This window comes from Mizuhopecten yessoensis, unplaced genomic scaffold (genome assembly GCF_002113885.1).
Source record: "Mizuhopecten yessoensis strain PY_sf001 unplaced genomic scaffold, ASM211388v2 scaffold4583, whole genome shotgun sequence".
Lineage (NCBI taxonomy): Eukaryota > Metazoa > Mollusca > Bivalvia > Pectinida > Pectinidae > Mizuhopecten > Mizuhopecten yessoensis.
In genome coordinates, this window is record NW_018405619.1 from 1,020,950 (window position 1) to 1,039,065 (window position 18,116).

Here is an 18,116-nt window from a genome sequence, read left to right on the forward strand (position 1 = left end):
ATCGGTCGTTTCTGTTCTGTTGCCTACTAGCCTTATCAGCGGGATTTCGCTATGAGGCGAGCTTGACGCCATATTGTTTTTGTTAGAAACGGGGCGTGGCTTAAGTGCGATGGGAGGAGCTTAACACGATTGATCATGATTCTATCGCAGATTAGAACATGGTCCGTATCCAATCAAAACACGCGTTGCAAACGAATCGTGTTAGAATTAGGGGATAGTACGTTGTTTTGAGTGGCTATACTGGCGATTAGAACATGAAATTTGGGTTTGAACTCGAGACCGATAGGTCGAGAGTTTAAACCAAATTTCATGTTCTAATCGCCAGTATAGACACGAAAAACAACGTACTATCCCCATTCTAACACACCTTAACAAATATACTACGCTAATATGTTTAGAAACATTGTATTTCCTTGTACAAAAGTACTTTGTGAGCTGAACTGGCGACGTGTCATTCTGCAGCGGACTGACCAATCGGAAAGAAGCTTTCAAAAGTCGGTCATTTAGCCCCGCCCATACTGGCGAGAGCTCGATCTGTATGTTGACGAGGCGGAATATTTGGATTGTTCGTGAACGTTCTATTACCAAAGTTTATACGACACATTCGGTTTACTATTGAACAAGTTCATACATGTACATGTCAGTATGCATACCAATCTGTGCTTATCGACAAAATCGGTGATTATTTGTACAGATTTGTGATGAGTTTTGTGTAAATGCATACGACATATGTGAAATGTTTGATTTGATTTCGGATCTAAATAGATGCCTTCACACGAATGGAACGAACGTTTCAGTAATAAATGGAGGTAAGAACAAGGAATGTTTTTTTTTACTTTTTAATTCATTCAACAAATGCATTCCATCGGTCGTTTCTGTTCTGTTGCCTACTATCAGCGGGATTTCGCTATGAGGCGAGCTTGACGCCATATTGTTTTGGTTAGAATCGGGGCGTGGCTTAAGTGCGATGGGAGGAGCTTAACACGATTGATCATGAGTCTATCGCAGATTAGAACATCGTTGCAAACGAATCGTGTTAGAATACTGGTTAGAAACTGCCTGCATCTTTGAGCAAAAACACGGAAGGCCTGATGACGTCACAAATGTTGCTGCGTGACGTCATTCAGGCGTGTTTACAACAATGTTTATTCAAGGCATTTTATTCAAACGTTCTTCTGTACTGACTGGTGTTCATCGGCATTTTGACATTTTGACAATGTATATTTAGACAAATTATTAACTGAAACCTTTACTAATGTGACGAGTTTGCATAAACATTAAGCCTAAATAATGATTATGGTTATGGTTCGTTGCCAAAATAATCCTTCATCCACGATAAGATTATTATTCTATAAAACAAGCACCTTTGTATAAGTGTGTCCCTTGTGTCAGCATCCCCGTCAATGCCAGCACGATAACAGTATCCACTGTTGATAGGATTTCCTGAAAAAACCCCAGGTCCTGACGTCTTCAGCCATGATTAAGTACTGTATGTAACTGCACGTTTGATTGGTCCATTCATTTATGACACTTAAACGCGTTAAAAAAATAAGTACACCATTTAACGCGTTATACTTGGGAAGCATTTTATCGCGTTAAAATATTTTTTTTGTTTAACGCGATAAAAGTATATATTTAACGTGATAGCATTTACTGCGTTGAAACTATTTTTAATCCGTTAAATTGTTGTTTAACGCGTTAAACGCTAATGCGTTAAATGTTATCTCGTTTTTGACATGAACGGCCTTTCATAATATATAGCCTTAACTCTAACAAATATATAACATGTGAGATAGTATATATAGCCTTAACTCTAACATATATATAACATGTGAGGTAGTATATACATGTATAGCCTTAACGCTAACATATGTATTGCGCGGACGAATATATTCACGAGTGCGCGGAGCGCACGAGTTAATATATACGTCCGCGCAATAAATGAGTGCTTTCTGATTCGAAAAACACAAGTGTGTGGTCTTGCTTTTATTACATACCTGTTGAATCTTGTTATAGTTACAAGCAATTTTCAGAGGATGAATTACAACGTTCTGTATACGTATTGCACATGTGATAAATAGCCTTAACTCTAACATACACATAACATGTGAGACTCAGATAGTATATATAGCCATAACTCTAACACTAATTCAATTGTACAGTTGATTATTTTTTGGAGCAAAATATATGGGCAAATGCCTGTAATCATATCTTAAAATCAAAACAGTAAACCATCGTGTAGAAGACCGGCCTTTTAACTCCCAAGTGTTACGCTCATTTACGTTCTCTGCGAAACCCTCGAAATTTTGAGTATGAAAGAAACATAGAAGATACATTCCATTTTGAATTAAAATGTTTAATAGTTTACGGACTTGAGAGAATTACATAAAAATCTAGTATAAATTAGAATTATCATAAAAAATCGTGAAATACCATATATACAGTTGCCGTTCGGTCCGTTTCGATCACACACCGTATTCAAATGTATATTGAATTGAACACCCATTAAAATAACTTCATTGGTTTTTTTCTGTTCCGTTTTGGTTCTGTTCGTTTTAAACGGTCACACGCATTAGTCACAAGTGTTTACTTCGCGCCGTTAAATAACTTCAGATATTTCTTTTTGGTTACGTTTCGGTTCCGTTTACGTCCGTCTTCTTACGGTCACACACAGTGATATATTCCATACGCTTTAAAAAACCTTGATATGTTTCTTTTATAAGTTTCGACAGAGACGTATAATACAATAATGTATTATACGTCTCTGGTTTCGATTATAATGTTTAAACTAAAATACGTTTCTTTTTCGGTTCAGTTTTGGTTCTTTTCGTTTTAAACGGTCACACACATTATTCAAAAGTGTTTTCTGTATTCAAATGTATTTAGTTCGCTTGGAATAACCGTATACATTTCGTTTCGGTCCCATTTCGGTTCCGATTCGGTCCGTTTTGGTCCATTTCGGTGATTAGATGCACCGCAAATCGGAAACGAAACTTGCAACTCGCACGGCCCTAGTGCGTTACGTGTAGGCCCTATACGAAGAGGGTTTTGCGCCTATATAGCATTATGGCGACGAATGAACATAGTGTTATCAATGAAGATAGATTAACATGTTGCTCAGTGCCAAAACAAGTGAAATGTTGTGTTGATTTGTGCGATTCTCCTGATGGTCACATTCATGGCGGTTTTAGACCTGATTCTGAATGGGTTTACAGGTGTCTCGGAGAACTGACACCATTGCTGGATGAGCAAGCTAACCCCGACGCATTCATGAAAATTTATCCTGCGAAGGTTGGCAATAACAATGCTGATAATGGTGCTTCGTTTTCAGATGCATATTGCAATGTTGAATTTTACCCGGATGCATATCCAATCGCTCAAATATTTCAGAAGGGCCTAGGAGTTCTGCTTGAATATTTCACCGACAACCGTAAACCTGCAGACGAAATGGCAGCACACTCGTTGGAAGTTTTACTCCATTTCCTCGAAAAAAATCACTTTACACAGCAAGGTATGGTCTTGCAACTAGCATAGGCTGTGTCTATGTCCATCGGGTGTCAGACGTTTCGCTCCAATATTAACGGCAATATCACAATGTCCGGGACAGTCACATGGCACAGAATGATCAGGCGATCAAGAAAAAAAATTCTCCTGGGGGAGACCCCCATGAAGCCCCCACCGATGTGAGGCGTAACATCCCCTCCCATACACTCCCCTTCCTCGCGCTGCACGCTTGCAGGTGCTGCCTTTTGTCAGCACGTTTCATCATTGGGCTTACACATTGAGAGCTGACATTTGTTACGCCCCTGCAATGCGAGACACTCTCGCATTACAAAGACCAAATTGTCTCCAAGACCTCATTTGAGAGACAATTTCGTCTCTGTAATGCGGGAGTGTCTCACATTTCCGAGACTGTTTCCGAAAATTGAGGGTCTAAGTTCCCAACCTGATGAACGACTGAATGGATTTTGACCAAATTTGGTCTGAAGCATCCTTCGTTGGATACCAATTTTGTATAAATGGTGGGTCTGGCCCCCGAGGGGCCAGAGGGGAGGGGTCAATAAGGGAAATATACCTACTGCCCCCAGACATATATGACACACTCAGCCCTGACTTAACATCATTCAAGGGAGTGCTACAAACACACCTGATGTAACATGCCACTTTTTTAGCTCACCTGGCACGAAGTGCCAAGTGAGCTTATGCCGTGGTGCGTCGTCCTTCGTCCATCCGTCTGCGTCTGGCGTCAAAATGTTACTTTAAACGATTTCTTCTTAATAACCGAAAGGCCTAGGGTGATGATATTTGCCCAGAAGCAAACTGGGATGAAGGGCTACCAAGTTTGTTCAAATAAATGACCTTCATCTATTTTCAAGGTCACAGGGGTCAAATATGTTAAAACTTTAAACAGTTTCTTCTGAATAACCAAAATTCCCAGGGTGATGATATTTGGCCAGTAGCATGCTGGGATGAAGGGCTACCAGGTTTGTTCAAATGAATGACCTTCACCCATTTTCAAGGACAAAGGGGTCAATTGTCTTAGAAAATCTTTAAACAACTTCTTCTGAATAACTTAGAGGCCTAGGATAATGATATTTATGCAGTAACATGCTAGGATAAAGGGCTACTATGTTTTGTTAAAGTTAATGAACTTTACCTATATTCAAGATCACAGGGGTCAAATATGTTTAAAACCTTTCAACAACTTCTCAATAACCAAGAGGCCTAGGATGATGCTATTTGACCAGTAGCATGCTGTAATAGAGGGCTTCAGAGTTTGTTCAAATGAATGACCTTGACTCATATTCAAGGTCACAGGGGTCAAATATGTTTAAAACCTTTAAACAACTTCTGAATAACTAAGAAGCCTAGGATAATGATATTTGGCCAGTAACATACTTGGATAAAGGACTACCAAGTTTGTTCAAACAAATGACCTTCATCTATTTTCAAGATAACAGGGGTCAAATATGTTTAACATCTTTAAAAAACTTCTTCTCAATAACCAAAAGGCCTTTGCCAGTAACATGCTGGGATGAAGAGCTACAAAGTTTGATCAAACAAATGACCATCTTTTTTCAAGGTCACAGGGGTCAAATATGTTTAAAACCTTTAAATAACTTCTCCTGAATATCCAAGAGGCATAGACTAATGACATTTGACCAGTAACATGCTGGGATGAAGGGCTACCAAGTTTATTCAAATGAATTACCATCTATTTTCAAGGTCACAGGGGTCAAATATGTTTAAAAAACTTTAAACAACTTCTTCTCAATAACCAAAAGGACTTGGATGATGATATTTGGCCATTAACATGCTGGGATGAAGCGCTTGTTTAAATGAATGTATTCAAAAGGTCCAGGGTAATGATATTTAGCCAGAAATATGCCGGGACGGAAGGCTATAAACTTTCAGGTTGCATGCGTCATATGTTTAAATCATTTAATAGATTCAAATGGATCGAACACAGATATTTTGCTTGTAGCTGTATATTAGTCCACTTTTAAGATTACAAGGGTGAGATTAATACTAAATGAGCGATTAAGGCCCATTGGGCCTCTTGGTTTTATATTACAGTTTTAAAAAACAACCACCAAAATATCAAGCTTTTAGCTAGGAATTTCTCCTCAACAGTGTGCCTATGTATAATCTTCGGCACAGTGAGGGACACATAGTAAACTGTTGGAATGAAAGGATTTGTTCCATATTTGGTCAGAACCATCCTTTGGGGAAGGGGAACCAATTTTGTATAAACTGTGGGTCTGGCCCCCTTGGGGCTGAGGGGTGGGGCCAAATAGGGGAAATATAGCAAATTACTCTTTAAAATCCTCCTTCTTCTGTAGGAATGAAAGGATTTGTTCCATATTTGATGTGGAGCATCCTTGGGTGAAGCGGAACCAATTTTGTATAAACCGTGGATGTGGCCCGCTTGGGGCCTGAGGAGCGGGGCCCAATAGGGGAAACATAGAAAATTATTCTTTAAAATCCTTCTTCTTCTGTAGGATTGAAAGGATTTGGTCCATATTTGGTGTGGAGCATCCTTGGGTAAAGGGGAACCAATTTTGTATAAACGGTGGGTGTGGCCCCCCTGGGACCTGAGGGGCGCGGCCCAATAGGGGAAATAGAAGTAAAACCTTTATAATCCTTCCTCTACCATATGGATTGAGGGATTTTATCCTAATTTAGTCTGGAGCATCCTTGGACAAAAGGGACTCAATTTTGTATAAACAGCGAGTGTGGCCCACCTGGGGATAGAAGGGAGGGGCCCAATAGGGGAAACATAGCAAATTCTTCAAATACCTTCTTCTTCTGTACGAATGACAGGATTTTGTCCAAATTTGGTATAAAGCATCATTGGGTGAAGGGGAACCAATTTTGTATAAACGGTGTGTCTACCCCCCCNAACCTTTTAAATCCTTCTTCGACCATCGTGATTAAGGGATTTTTTCCATATTTAGTCTGGAGCATCCTTGGACCATGGAGTCTCAATTTTGTATAATTGGTGGGTATGACCCCCCCCTAGGGGCATAGGGGTGGGGCTCTGTTTGAAGTTTGTTCTCACTTTATCTCAAGTACTGGATGGATCTATCTGAAATTTCATATGTACTTACAGCACCTACCATGAGGTGCTATATCTTTACTTCATACCTATTATTTCAAACATATTCAGGTGAGCGATACAGGCCCTCGGGGCCTCTTGTTCAGAAAGTTCTTGATTGATCTTTCTCAAATTATTTGCATAGGTTCCCTTTGAGCCCTAGTTTTTAGCTCACCTGGTCCTAAGGACTTATGCTATAGTGCGTCGTCCGTAAACATTTTCTTTAAATCGCTACTGGTCCTGAACCATTGAATGGATTTTGATGAAATCTAGTCTGGAGCATTATTGGGCAAAGATGATCAAATGTTGTATAAATGGAGGTTGTGGCTCCCCTGGAGCCGGAGGGAGGGGGGGGGCAATATGGGAAATAGAGGTCAACCCTTTAAATCGCTACTTGTCCTGAAAGACATGATGATCGCGAGCTAGTGTGGCACCCCGGAGGCCGGGGAGAGGGGGCCCAATAGGGGAAATATAGCAAAAAATTTAAAATCCTTCTTCTTCTCGAAGAATGAAATTATTTGGTCCATATTTGGTCTAAAGCATCCTTGGGAGAAGCAGCTCAAAAAGTAGGAAACTATTTGTAATATAACTTAAATGAGAGTATACATATTTTGCCATGATAACCAAAATATGGATCTTTCTCAGATGTAGGTTCCCCTTCTAAATGGTACTGACCAACTTCAACAATTTGGTCCCTAGTTGTGCATATTCAATTTAAGGCTGATCGGAAAACAAGATGGCCGACATGTGGCCATTTTGAATGTTGACATTTGAAGGTTGTTTATCTCCATTTCTCAGAGAGTTCTTCATGGATGTTTTTCAAATTTTACAAGTAGGTTCCCCTTGGTCCCCGGTTGTGTATGTTCCATTTAGAGACTGATTGGAAAACAAGAGGCCCAAAGGGCTAACCTGTTTCTTTTGTTACATGAAATTGACATATATTATGGTAGGTAACTTAAGACCAAATTTGGTAACTAGAACACAGGACATTTTAAAATCTCTTTAACGGTTCTGAAGATATTGTCGTTTGAAATTTTGATTTTGAAGCTTTTAACCCACATTGACCTTTGACTCCCGACTTGCACTTAAAGTTGACCTCTGACATCATAACTGTAATAAAGTAAACAATTCACATAGCTGGTCTACATAACATACTCAAGTATCATGACTCTAGTCCAAATGGTTCTTAGGATATTGTTGTTTGAAGTTTTTAACAGATTTGACCCCTGTGACCTTGAAAATAGGTCTACGTAATTTCAATGAGGAAACTTTATAGCATATCATCCTAGGTACCTACTGGCCAAATATCATGACCCTGGGCTTTATGGAACTTGAGAAGAGGATTGTTAAAGCTTTTAACCCATGTTGACATTTGACCCCTGACTAGCATTTAAAGTTGACCTTTGACCTCATTACTGTTATTGAGAAAAAGAGTCGCACTGCTAGTCTACATAACATACCCAAGTATCATGACTCTAGTCTAAATGGTTCTTAGGATATTGTTGTTTGAAATTGTTAACATATTTGACCCCTGTGACCTTGAAAGTAGGTCTAGGTCCTTTTAAATAAGGAAATGTATAGCACTCTATCTCAGGTACCTACTGGCCAAATATCATGACCCTAGGTCCTCCAGTTCTTCAGAAGAAGTTGGTCAAAAGAAAAAGTTGACGGACAGACGACGGACGGACGATGGACGCTTGTAGTACGGCATAAGCTCACATCGCCCATTGGGCCAGGTGAGCTATAAAAGAGGCCAACAGGCGGCCATTTAGAATTTTGTCAGTTAAAGTTTGTTGTCACTATTTCACATAAAGTTCTTCATGGATATTTCTTGAATTTCATTTAGTTCCTCTTGTATTAGTTGAAGTTTGTTAACCCTATTTCTCAGAAAGTTCCTGATGTTTCTTTTTCAGATTTATTATGTACATTGTAGGGCTCTCTTGTTTTCAACTGATTAAGAGGAAGAAGAGAAAAGTAGAGAAAAGATCAGTCTTACAGGGATCCAATCAAAGTCGTTCGATGGTGGGTGCCAAGATCCTTTAGGGATCTCTTGTAATTAGTTAGCCATTGGTTTTGTGCTGTCCCCTGGATAAAAAACAATATCAGTGAATGTGACACCTCTGCTTTTGTGTTGTAGGTTATTCATTGGAGAACATAAAGGGGATGTCGGAAACAGATATCACTATATTCTTGGTTAATCACTTTTTCGGGAAACTATCTATTACTTCAAAGTATGTCATAGATGGGCGATTGCAATCAAAAGGAAAACGAAAAGAAAATGCCTGCTCGTGTTCCAAAGAAGGCTGCAAAATGACTGGTGTGTTTGGAGATACAAGTATTGGTAAGTCATTAGCTAGCCTCTCGAAGAGAAGGGGAGCTTATGTTGTCACCCGGTGCTGGTGTCAGCAATGTGAAGGTTTTGGTGCTAAGGTACTCACTGATATTTGGTTTGAGGGTTTCTGTAGGGGTTAACTATTACTTCCCAGAGTCAGAATAAGTTATTTTTTTGGGAAAAAGTCTGTTTTAAACAAAACAACATTTTGGACTTAGATGTGTTATGTCAAATCTGTTGTTAAGGTTAGATGTTTTATGTCAAACTTATTGTTAAGGTTTTGGTGAAAGTGCTCATAGGCATGCCAAATCTAATATTAAGTACTAATACTGGTTGGGACCCACAAAAGACGTCACATATATACTTACCAACCTGAATTGTTTTTTTTCGGAAGATAGGCATCAATACACGCATTATAATTTGTACTAGGCTACCAATATTTGGAATTGATGCTTCAGTTGGGCTTATCATTATATCCTTGAGTAGCACTAAGGTGACAGTACCCAAATCAGATCAGAACCCAAAACGGATGACTTTTCACAAAAAGCAGTTTTAAATCAAATCTTGTGTTTACATACATTAATCAAACTTATGTAGTCTAATTAGAATGCGTAACAATATAATGGTTTGTCTATAGGCTATCAATTTACGAGTTTAATGACACTAGAATAAATATTTCAAAGTCTTGAATGTTGTAATGTTGTTAAGAAATGGCGCGTGCGAGGCCTATCATCGTGTTTTCACCTGAAATAAAAAATCCAGACTATAGAAATTCTTTTCTTCATACCAATTTCAAACATCAATCTAAGATTATGGTGTGCTTACAAAACATGCTCATTTGAAGTGAACAATATTAAAAAATTCAGTCCGTGATCCGTTTTGGGTACTGGCATTTGGAAAAACAGGAAGAGCTAATTGGTGATGTCAGAGCGTTCTAAAAATAGTTCATGTGAGCTTCGAGTGACAATTTTGCTTTATGTAAAACCCTTTGATATTTTTCTTTTGATATAACCATAAATGGATCTACGTCATCTTCTGAATTTTTAACAGGTGAACAAAATGCTTCTTTGGTGATCCGATTTGGGTACTGTCACCTTGGAGGATATTTCGACACAAAACTTGTATTTTCATACAATATGCACTTTCAACTTTTTATACCAAAGTCAAATATTAGGGTTTTGTGCACCCTTTGTATTTGTACTAAGGGACTGATATTTGTTCTTTTTTTTTTGTTTTTTTTTATTTATTTTTAGCTCATGATCACCTGATCCGTTTTCTGTCATCTGTCAACAATTTCTTCAAACGACTTCTTCTTAACCAGTGTTTTGAATTTAACTAAATTTGACTGGAAGCATCCCAAGGTGGGGATTCAAAATTGTACAAATGGTGGGGCTGACCACTCCAGGGAACTGAGGGGCGGGGCCAAAAGAGGGCAATTTGGCTATATTGCTATTGATCAACTAATTCTTCTCTGTAACTAAGCAACGGATATCACTCATATTGAACTGGTAGCATCCCTAGGTGGTAGGGATTCAAAATTGTACAACTGGTGGGGCTGATCCCCCAGGGGGCTTAGGGGTGGGGCCGAAAGAGGACAAATTTGCTATATTGCTATAAATGACTTTTCCTCTGGAACTAAGTGACGGATATCATTCATATTTGACTGGAAGCATCCCAACCCTAGGTGGTAGGGATTCAAAATTGTACAAGTGGTTGGGCTGACCCCCCCTGGGGCCTGAGGGGCAGGGTCAAATTGAGGAAATATAGCAAATTATTTAAAACCCTTTATGTAGGAATGAAAAGATTTGGTTTATTTTGGTCTGAAGCATCCTTTGGTACTGGGGAACCCATTTTATATGAACTTTGAGGCTGGCACCCAGGGGTCTGAGGGGTGGTGCCCAATAGGGGAAATATTTTAAATTCTTCAAAATCCTTTGGTTGAACTGCAGGATTCTGTCCAAATTTGGTCTGAATCACCCTTGGGTTAAGGGAAATTAATTTCATATAAACTGTGGGTCTGGGACCTCTGGGGCCTGAGGGGTGGTGCCCAATAGGGGAAATTTAGCTAATCTCTAAAATCTTTCTGTTGTTAGAATGACAGGAGATATCGGAGATACGGGTGCCCTATAGTAATCTCTGTCCGTCTGACCCTCCATCTGTCCGTCTGTCCATCCACAAATTCAGTTCCTGGCTGTTAACTTGAGTTTTTATTTACCGATTTGCATGTTTTTTTAATTTCATTTTTTTATGATTTTTTTATTACATAAATACATAAACACTACATACATGTACACACACAAACATCAATTCCAGTAGGCATGATTTGTAATCATTAATACACCATTACACCATCATTATCACATCTATGCATCATCATCATCATTCAATTTTGAGTCTGATCGAGGAAACAAAATGGCCGACAGGTGACCATCTTGGATTTTGACAATTGAAGTTTGTTATCGCTATTTCTTGAAAAGTACTGGAGGGATATTTCTCAAACTTCACATGTAGGATCCCCTTCGTCACTTGTTGTGCCAATTTGATATTGATTCTGATCAGGGAAACAAAATGGCTACAAGGCGGCCTTCTTGGATTTTGACAATTGAAGTTTGTTATCACTATTTCTTGAAAAGTACTGGAAGGATATTTCTCAAACTTCATATGAAGTTTCCCCTTGGTCCCTAGTTGTGCTCATTAGGGCCCCTTATAGGAGATAAGGGTGCCCTATAGTAATCACTCTGTCCGTCCGTCCATTTGCCGTCCATCCATCAGTCAACAAATTTTGTTCTTGGCTGATAAGTATTTATTGACAGATTTACTTGAAATTGGGTGAAGATGTTCAGATCACAAAAATACACACTGCCGTAAAAAATAAAGGTCAAAAGTCAAGGTTATTAGGTCCAAAGGTCAAAGTCAAATATTGTATCATTTTACTGATGAACATTTTGCTATGACATGATAAGCAAAATTGGTCAGAATTAAAAAAAGGAGTTAACTGACCAAAGGTCAAGGTCACTGGTTCAGAGGTCAAGGTCACCAGTTCAGAGGTCAAGGTCACTCTGTCAAAGGTCAAGGTCAAATTTTGTAACTTTTCACTGATGAACATTTTGTAAAGACATGATGAAGCAAAATTGGTCAGAATTAAACAAGGAGTCAATTGACAAGGTCACCTGGTCAGAGGCTATGGTCAAATTTTGTATCTTTTCACTGATGGACATTTTGTTGAGATATTATGAAGCAAAGTTGGTCATAATTAAACAAGGAGTCAGTTGACTAAAGGTCAAGGTTGCTGGGACAAAAGTCAACTTCACATTTAGTATCTTTTTACTGATGAATACTTTGTCATGACATGATGAAGCAAAATTGTTCAGAATTAAACAAGGAGTCAACTGACCAAAGATCAATGTCATGGTGTCAGAGGTCAAGGTCACTGGGCAGAGGCCAAGGTCACATTTTGTATGTTATCGCTGATTATCATTTTGTTAAGATATTATGAAGCAAAGTTGGTCAGATTTAACAAGAAGTCAACTTTCCAAAGATCAAGGTCACTGGGTCAAAGGTAAAGGACATTTGGTTCCAAAGGTCAAGGACAAAGTGGATCTCTGATTATGACCCTAGTTCTTAGTGGGGGAGTTATTTAGGATTTAAATAAAACAAATCAAATCTAACAAAAGAGTATTTTCATTTCCGTTAGCCCATCAAATATGGAGGTGGATGTGTATGATGTATATTGTGCTGCCTTGCCACACGACAGGGGCCTTGCTGACCTGCCAGTGTTCTAGTTTGAATTTGAGTCTGGTCCAGAAAACAAAATGGCTGACAGTTTAAGTTTAGTATTATGATTTCTAATTCACAAAAAGTTCTTCTTAGATATCTCTTAGATTTCATATGAAGGTTCCCCTTGTCTCAAACTTCATATGTAGGTTTCTCTTGGTCCCTAGTTGTGCCCATTTGATTTTGAGTCAGATCCCGAAAGCAAAATGGCAGACAGTTGACGTTAAGCTTTGCTATTTCTAATTCACAGAAAATTCTTCTGTAATATCTTTCGATTTCATATGTATGTTCTCCTTGTTATCAGATCAGTAAAGTAGAGAAAAGATCATACATAAAACAAATAAAGATCATTCAATGGTGGGCGCCAAGATCCCTCTTGGATCTCTTGTTACAGGTGAAATTTGTTATCAATATTTCTCAGAAAGTTCTTCTTAGATCGTTCTTGGACTTCATATATATGTAGGTTCCACTTGGTATCAAATGATTAAGAGGAAGAGGGGAAAGAAGGGAATTAGGTAGAGAAAAGATCAGTCTTTCATAGGACCAATAAAGATCATTCAATGGTTGGTGCCAAGATCCCTCTTGGATCTCTGTATTACTGTTGAGGTTTGCTTGGTTGTTATTGGAAAAAATCCATAATTTTAGTGAATTGTGGAGCTTGCTTAAGGTCATGGGAGTGTATTGATAAACGGAAATGGGAAGTACATACCTAGTTGAAAATCCAATGTAAGGAGACAATATCACAATTTCCGCAAATTCTAATGTTTAATATTAAACTGATGAATATTGTATGTTTATTATTGACAGAACAGTGTGTTCTCTCAATATTAAAGTATTTCAAAGCAATCCAGGCATTAATTCAGGTGGTTTTTTTTTATCAATGAGCCACATGTGTCCCTTTTTCTGTACTTCAGGAAAGTGGCTACCTATTTCACTACTGTGAAGTTTTTCAAGAAAGATAACTCTTACCTGCAATTACTATGTGTATATGGTTTTATTATAAAATGTCAATTTTTAATCCTTTATAGATAATTTATTTGACATAATTTCAGCATTTTTTAAATTGATATACATTAATGCAATACTAATATATGGCAGTATGATTTTTATTGACATTATTTTGCAAAAAATTGTCTTTCATTTTTTTTCCAAAAGTCACTCCTTTTTTACATAAATTTCCATTTATAATCCTTAAAATTATGACAACCTATATTTTTTTGGTGGCAGAAAGTTTTCTTTACTTCAAAGCAATATAACTACAAAATTTGAAGAAATTCTACTGAGAAATGGTGACACAATCCTATTACCTTAAAACTTACTCTACTGACAAAGCCGGACAAGCAAGACATATTTCGTCTTTGCGTATTACAGAGTTATCTTCTCTTGTGAGCAGGTATTGATTGTTACGTCATTTGTTTGTGAGAGTAACGTCATCAAATTTTGAGAAAACCACGTAATTTTCTCACACAAACCAATGACGTAACAATCAATACCAGTTGACAAGTGATGATAACTCTGCAATAAGCAAAGACGGAATACTGACAAAGCAGGATAAGTGAGACATACAATAATGTGTGATTCTTATAGAGAAAAATGTTACTCTTGCTATATTTTGTTCATTTTCAATTATAAATAATTGAAACTAAATTGGAATTACTGGTATAACCCTTTGATAACAGTTTCATTCAAGGAAAATGTTGAGCCTGATATACAGTATATGCATGAGAAGATGATACGTTTTGAGATGTTAGACTCAGGTGACTGTTGAGGCCCATGGGCCTCTTGTTTTATTTTATAGTGCATACAGGTAGAATTTATATTCTCGTTTTATATTTTTATTTAAGGAAATCCAGAAGTTTGGCATGGGAAAGTTGATGTTCTCCTGAACTACACAGATACTGTTCTTAAGGTAAACCATGAAGAACAGGAAGATGATCATGATGACAGTCCTGGAAAAACTGCTACAGAGGTCAAAAGACGCACATCAAGTGTCAGTGATAATGAGGAGATTTTTGCTGAGGTTATAGTCTTTTCATTTCTTCAGAAACAGTTACATCCTTACAGGAAACACCATTTGTATCCTTGTATAGCTGTGAACAGTAAAGATTTGTTTGTGTACCTTTATGACTCGGGGCATGATGTATTGCTTGCGAGTTCACCGGTGTCATTGTTTGATCCGGACATGGGCCGCTTTCGGTTGGCTACCATATTTTTATCATGGTTGGTGGTAAATCATAAATGTTTCAGCAATGGCCTTTCCTCTAAGTTAACAAGCAAAAATGCAGGATTTTTTATGTGCAAGAAAATAGATATTTTTGAGGAAGGTCTGCAGTGTGGTCATGTAGTCTCCCCAGTCAAGACAGCCAGGATTTATAGAAGGGTGAGAGATCGTTGCGAAGATGTTGAAGATCTTAATGATAAAAGGATACATCTTATTTCATGTAAAAAATTTAAGAGTTAAAATGTGGACGATTCAAGGAAAAGCAGAATCACAGTTACACCAATTGCAGATTTCGTAATCTTTGTTGTAGCGTTGGTAGATTTGAATCCTAATTATATCAGTGTGATTGTAATCCATTTCCTAGTGACTAATCTGGCACTGTGTATTGGATTGCTGTGGTTGTTTTCATTTTGAATTACCAACATCTATCTAAGGCTTATAAACTTAATAGTTATCAGGCATTTATGATACATAAATTTATACCGTAACAATCATCTTTTGATGGATATTTCAACAGCGCTTTAAATCTTAGTTTGTTAGCTTACATAGAAACCTACCTGAAGAGCAAGTGAGCTAATGTCATCATGCTTAATAGGGCTATCTTGGTATTGATTTCATTTTTAGCCCACCATCATCAGGTGGTTGGCTATTCAAATCGCTCTTTGTCCCTGGTCCTTCGTCTATTGTCACCGTCCATCCTTAAATAATCCTTGTTATCGGTATTTCTCAGGGAGAACTGGAGGGATATTTCTCAAACTTCACTTATATTTTCCCTTTGGTCCCTTGTTGTGCCCATTCAATTTTGAGTCTGATTGGAAAAACAAAATGGCCGACAGGTGGCCATCTTGGATTTTAACAGTTTAAGTTTGTTATCGCTATTTCTTGAAAAGTACTGGAGGGATATTTCTTAAACTTCACATGTAGGTTCCCCTTGATCCGATAGTTGTGCCTACTTAATTTTGATTGGGAAAACAAAAGGACACTGAAGGACCTTTTGACCTTTTAACTGCTTTGATTGAATACATGTACTTAATATGTAATTTGCATAGTGAAATCACCATTTCGACCAAATTTGGTGTAAAGCATCCTTTGGGGAAAGGTATTAGACTGCTGAAACTTCAAGTGTTAACGCAATATATGATGTCATCCCTACCACCCAATCACTTGAAAGAAGTAAGCTCTTTTCCGATTGGCCAATAGAGCTGACGCGTATGACGCGTACAGGCATGTACACTAAGTTTTCAGGAACACGTGTGTTTGTCGTTGTGTAACAGAAGCAGCCCATTCTGAAACGGAGTGAGTTTTACAAATATAAAAAAGCAATAAATCAGAGTGATGTGTGTTTTTATTTCATCCCCTCTTAACTTTTACATATCCACAATGTCTGAAATCATGGGATAAGTAAATATTTGGTATGTCAATAAGTGCATCAACTATGGCAAATTCTGTAAATTGTTCAGTGAGTCCTGGTTTACACTTCAAGCGATGTTGCATAGCATGGAAGACGCATTCGGCTACATTATATAAAGGAGAATATGGAGGTTGATATATAAGAGATAAACCTTGTTGGTCGAGTAGGTTTTGAAGAAGTCTATCCCCGACAGGATGATGGTGCAATGGGCAGTTATCCATTATTACGGATTATTATAAATTATTATAATACAGACATAGGACACACACGCAACAAAAACTTTCCTGGTATTCATTCATCTGTACGAACCTAAGCGTTTCAGATCGCATGGATATGGTACAGATTGTAAAAAATGTTTAATGCCTGTCCTGTATCAAAGCCAATTCAAACGTGTCATAATTCACGACAACAAAATGATAACTGATTATGATACGGACTTGGGGAGACACACGCGTCAATGAACTTTCTTGGTATTCGTTACTCTGTATGATTCTACACGTTTCATTTTATCATGAATATGTACAACAGATATGTCAAAATGCTTACTACATGTCCTGCATCAATGCCGAACCAGATGTTATTAAGAACGTGTCAATAATAACGACAAAAAATGATCACTTATGATAACACGGACTTAGGGAGACACGAGGATCAATAAACTTCAATGTATTTTTTAATAGGAATGAGACTAACATTTCGGTCACATGGATATAGTAAGGTTGTACATGTATTGTAATAAACATATCCAATCAAAATGCCAAATAATGCCAAATAACGTTACTGATGACGAGTCGTTATTATGACAGTGGTCATTATTATATAATACAGACATAGGACACACACGCAACAAAAACTTTCCTGGTATTCATTAATCTGTACGAACCTAAGCGTATCAGATCGCATGGATGTGGTACAGATTGTAAAAAATGTTTAATACCTGTCCTGCATCAATGCCAATTCAAACGTGTCATTATTCACGACAACAAAATGATAACTTATTCTGATACGGACTTAGGGAGACATACGCATCAATGAACTTTCCCGGTATTCGTTACTCTGTACGATGCTGCAAGTTTCATTTTATCATGATCATGTACAACAGATATGTCAAAATGCTTACTACATGTCCTGCATCAATGCCAAACCAAATGTTATTAAGAACGTGTCATTATTCACAACATGATTATTCATGGTTATGAACTTTCATGATTATTCATGTTTATGAATTTTCATGATAATTCATGGTATGAATTTTCATGATTATTCATGGTTATGAATAATCATGATTATTCATGGTATGAATATTCATGATTATTCATGGTTATGAATATTCATGATTATTCATGGTTATGAATATTCATGATTATTCATGGTTGATGCAGGTTTTATATAATCTACCTGGTTATTCATGGTTCTATTGATGAATAACCATAAATAAACAAGGTTATTCAGGTATTACTGATGAATAACGTTGAATAATTCCTGGTCATTTCGGTAGGGCACCTTCAACTTTCGTATACATTTTTCCAGTGCCTTTTCATTTTTAGCTCACCTTGCCATGCCGTGGCGTCCGTCGTCCGTCCGTCGTCTGTACGTCAACCGACTGCTTTAACCGACATCTTCTTAACCACCTATTGGAATTTAACTAAATTTGACTGGAAGCATCCCTAGGTGGTGGGGATTCAAAATTGTACAAATGGTGGGGCTGACCCCCCAGGGGACTGAGGGGCAGGGCCAAAAGGGAGCAATTTGGCTATATTGCTATAAACGACTTCTTCTG

At 37.8% G+C, this 18,116-nt stretch overlaps 1 protein-coding gene across 1 annotated transcript; it reads left to right on the forward strand.

Annotated features, from left to right (window-relative positions):
- The first annotated feature begins 2,994 nt into the window (after nucleotides 1-2,994).
- LOC110449352 lies at nucleotides 2,995-16,257 on the forward strand. Its single transcript, XM_021496168.1, has 3 exons — nucleotides 2,995-3,511; nucleotides 8,736-8,939; nucleotides 14,549-16,257. The coding sequence occupies exons 1-3, from the start codon at nucleotides 3,067-3,069 to the stop codon at nucleotides 15,163-15,165; spliced, it is 1,266 nt and encodes a 421-aa protein (XP_021351843.1). The 5' UTR covers nucleotides 2,995-3,066; the 3' UTR covers nucleotides 15,166-16,257.
- Nucleotides 16,258-18,116: the final 1,859 nt, after the last annotated feature.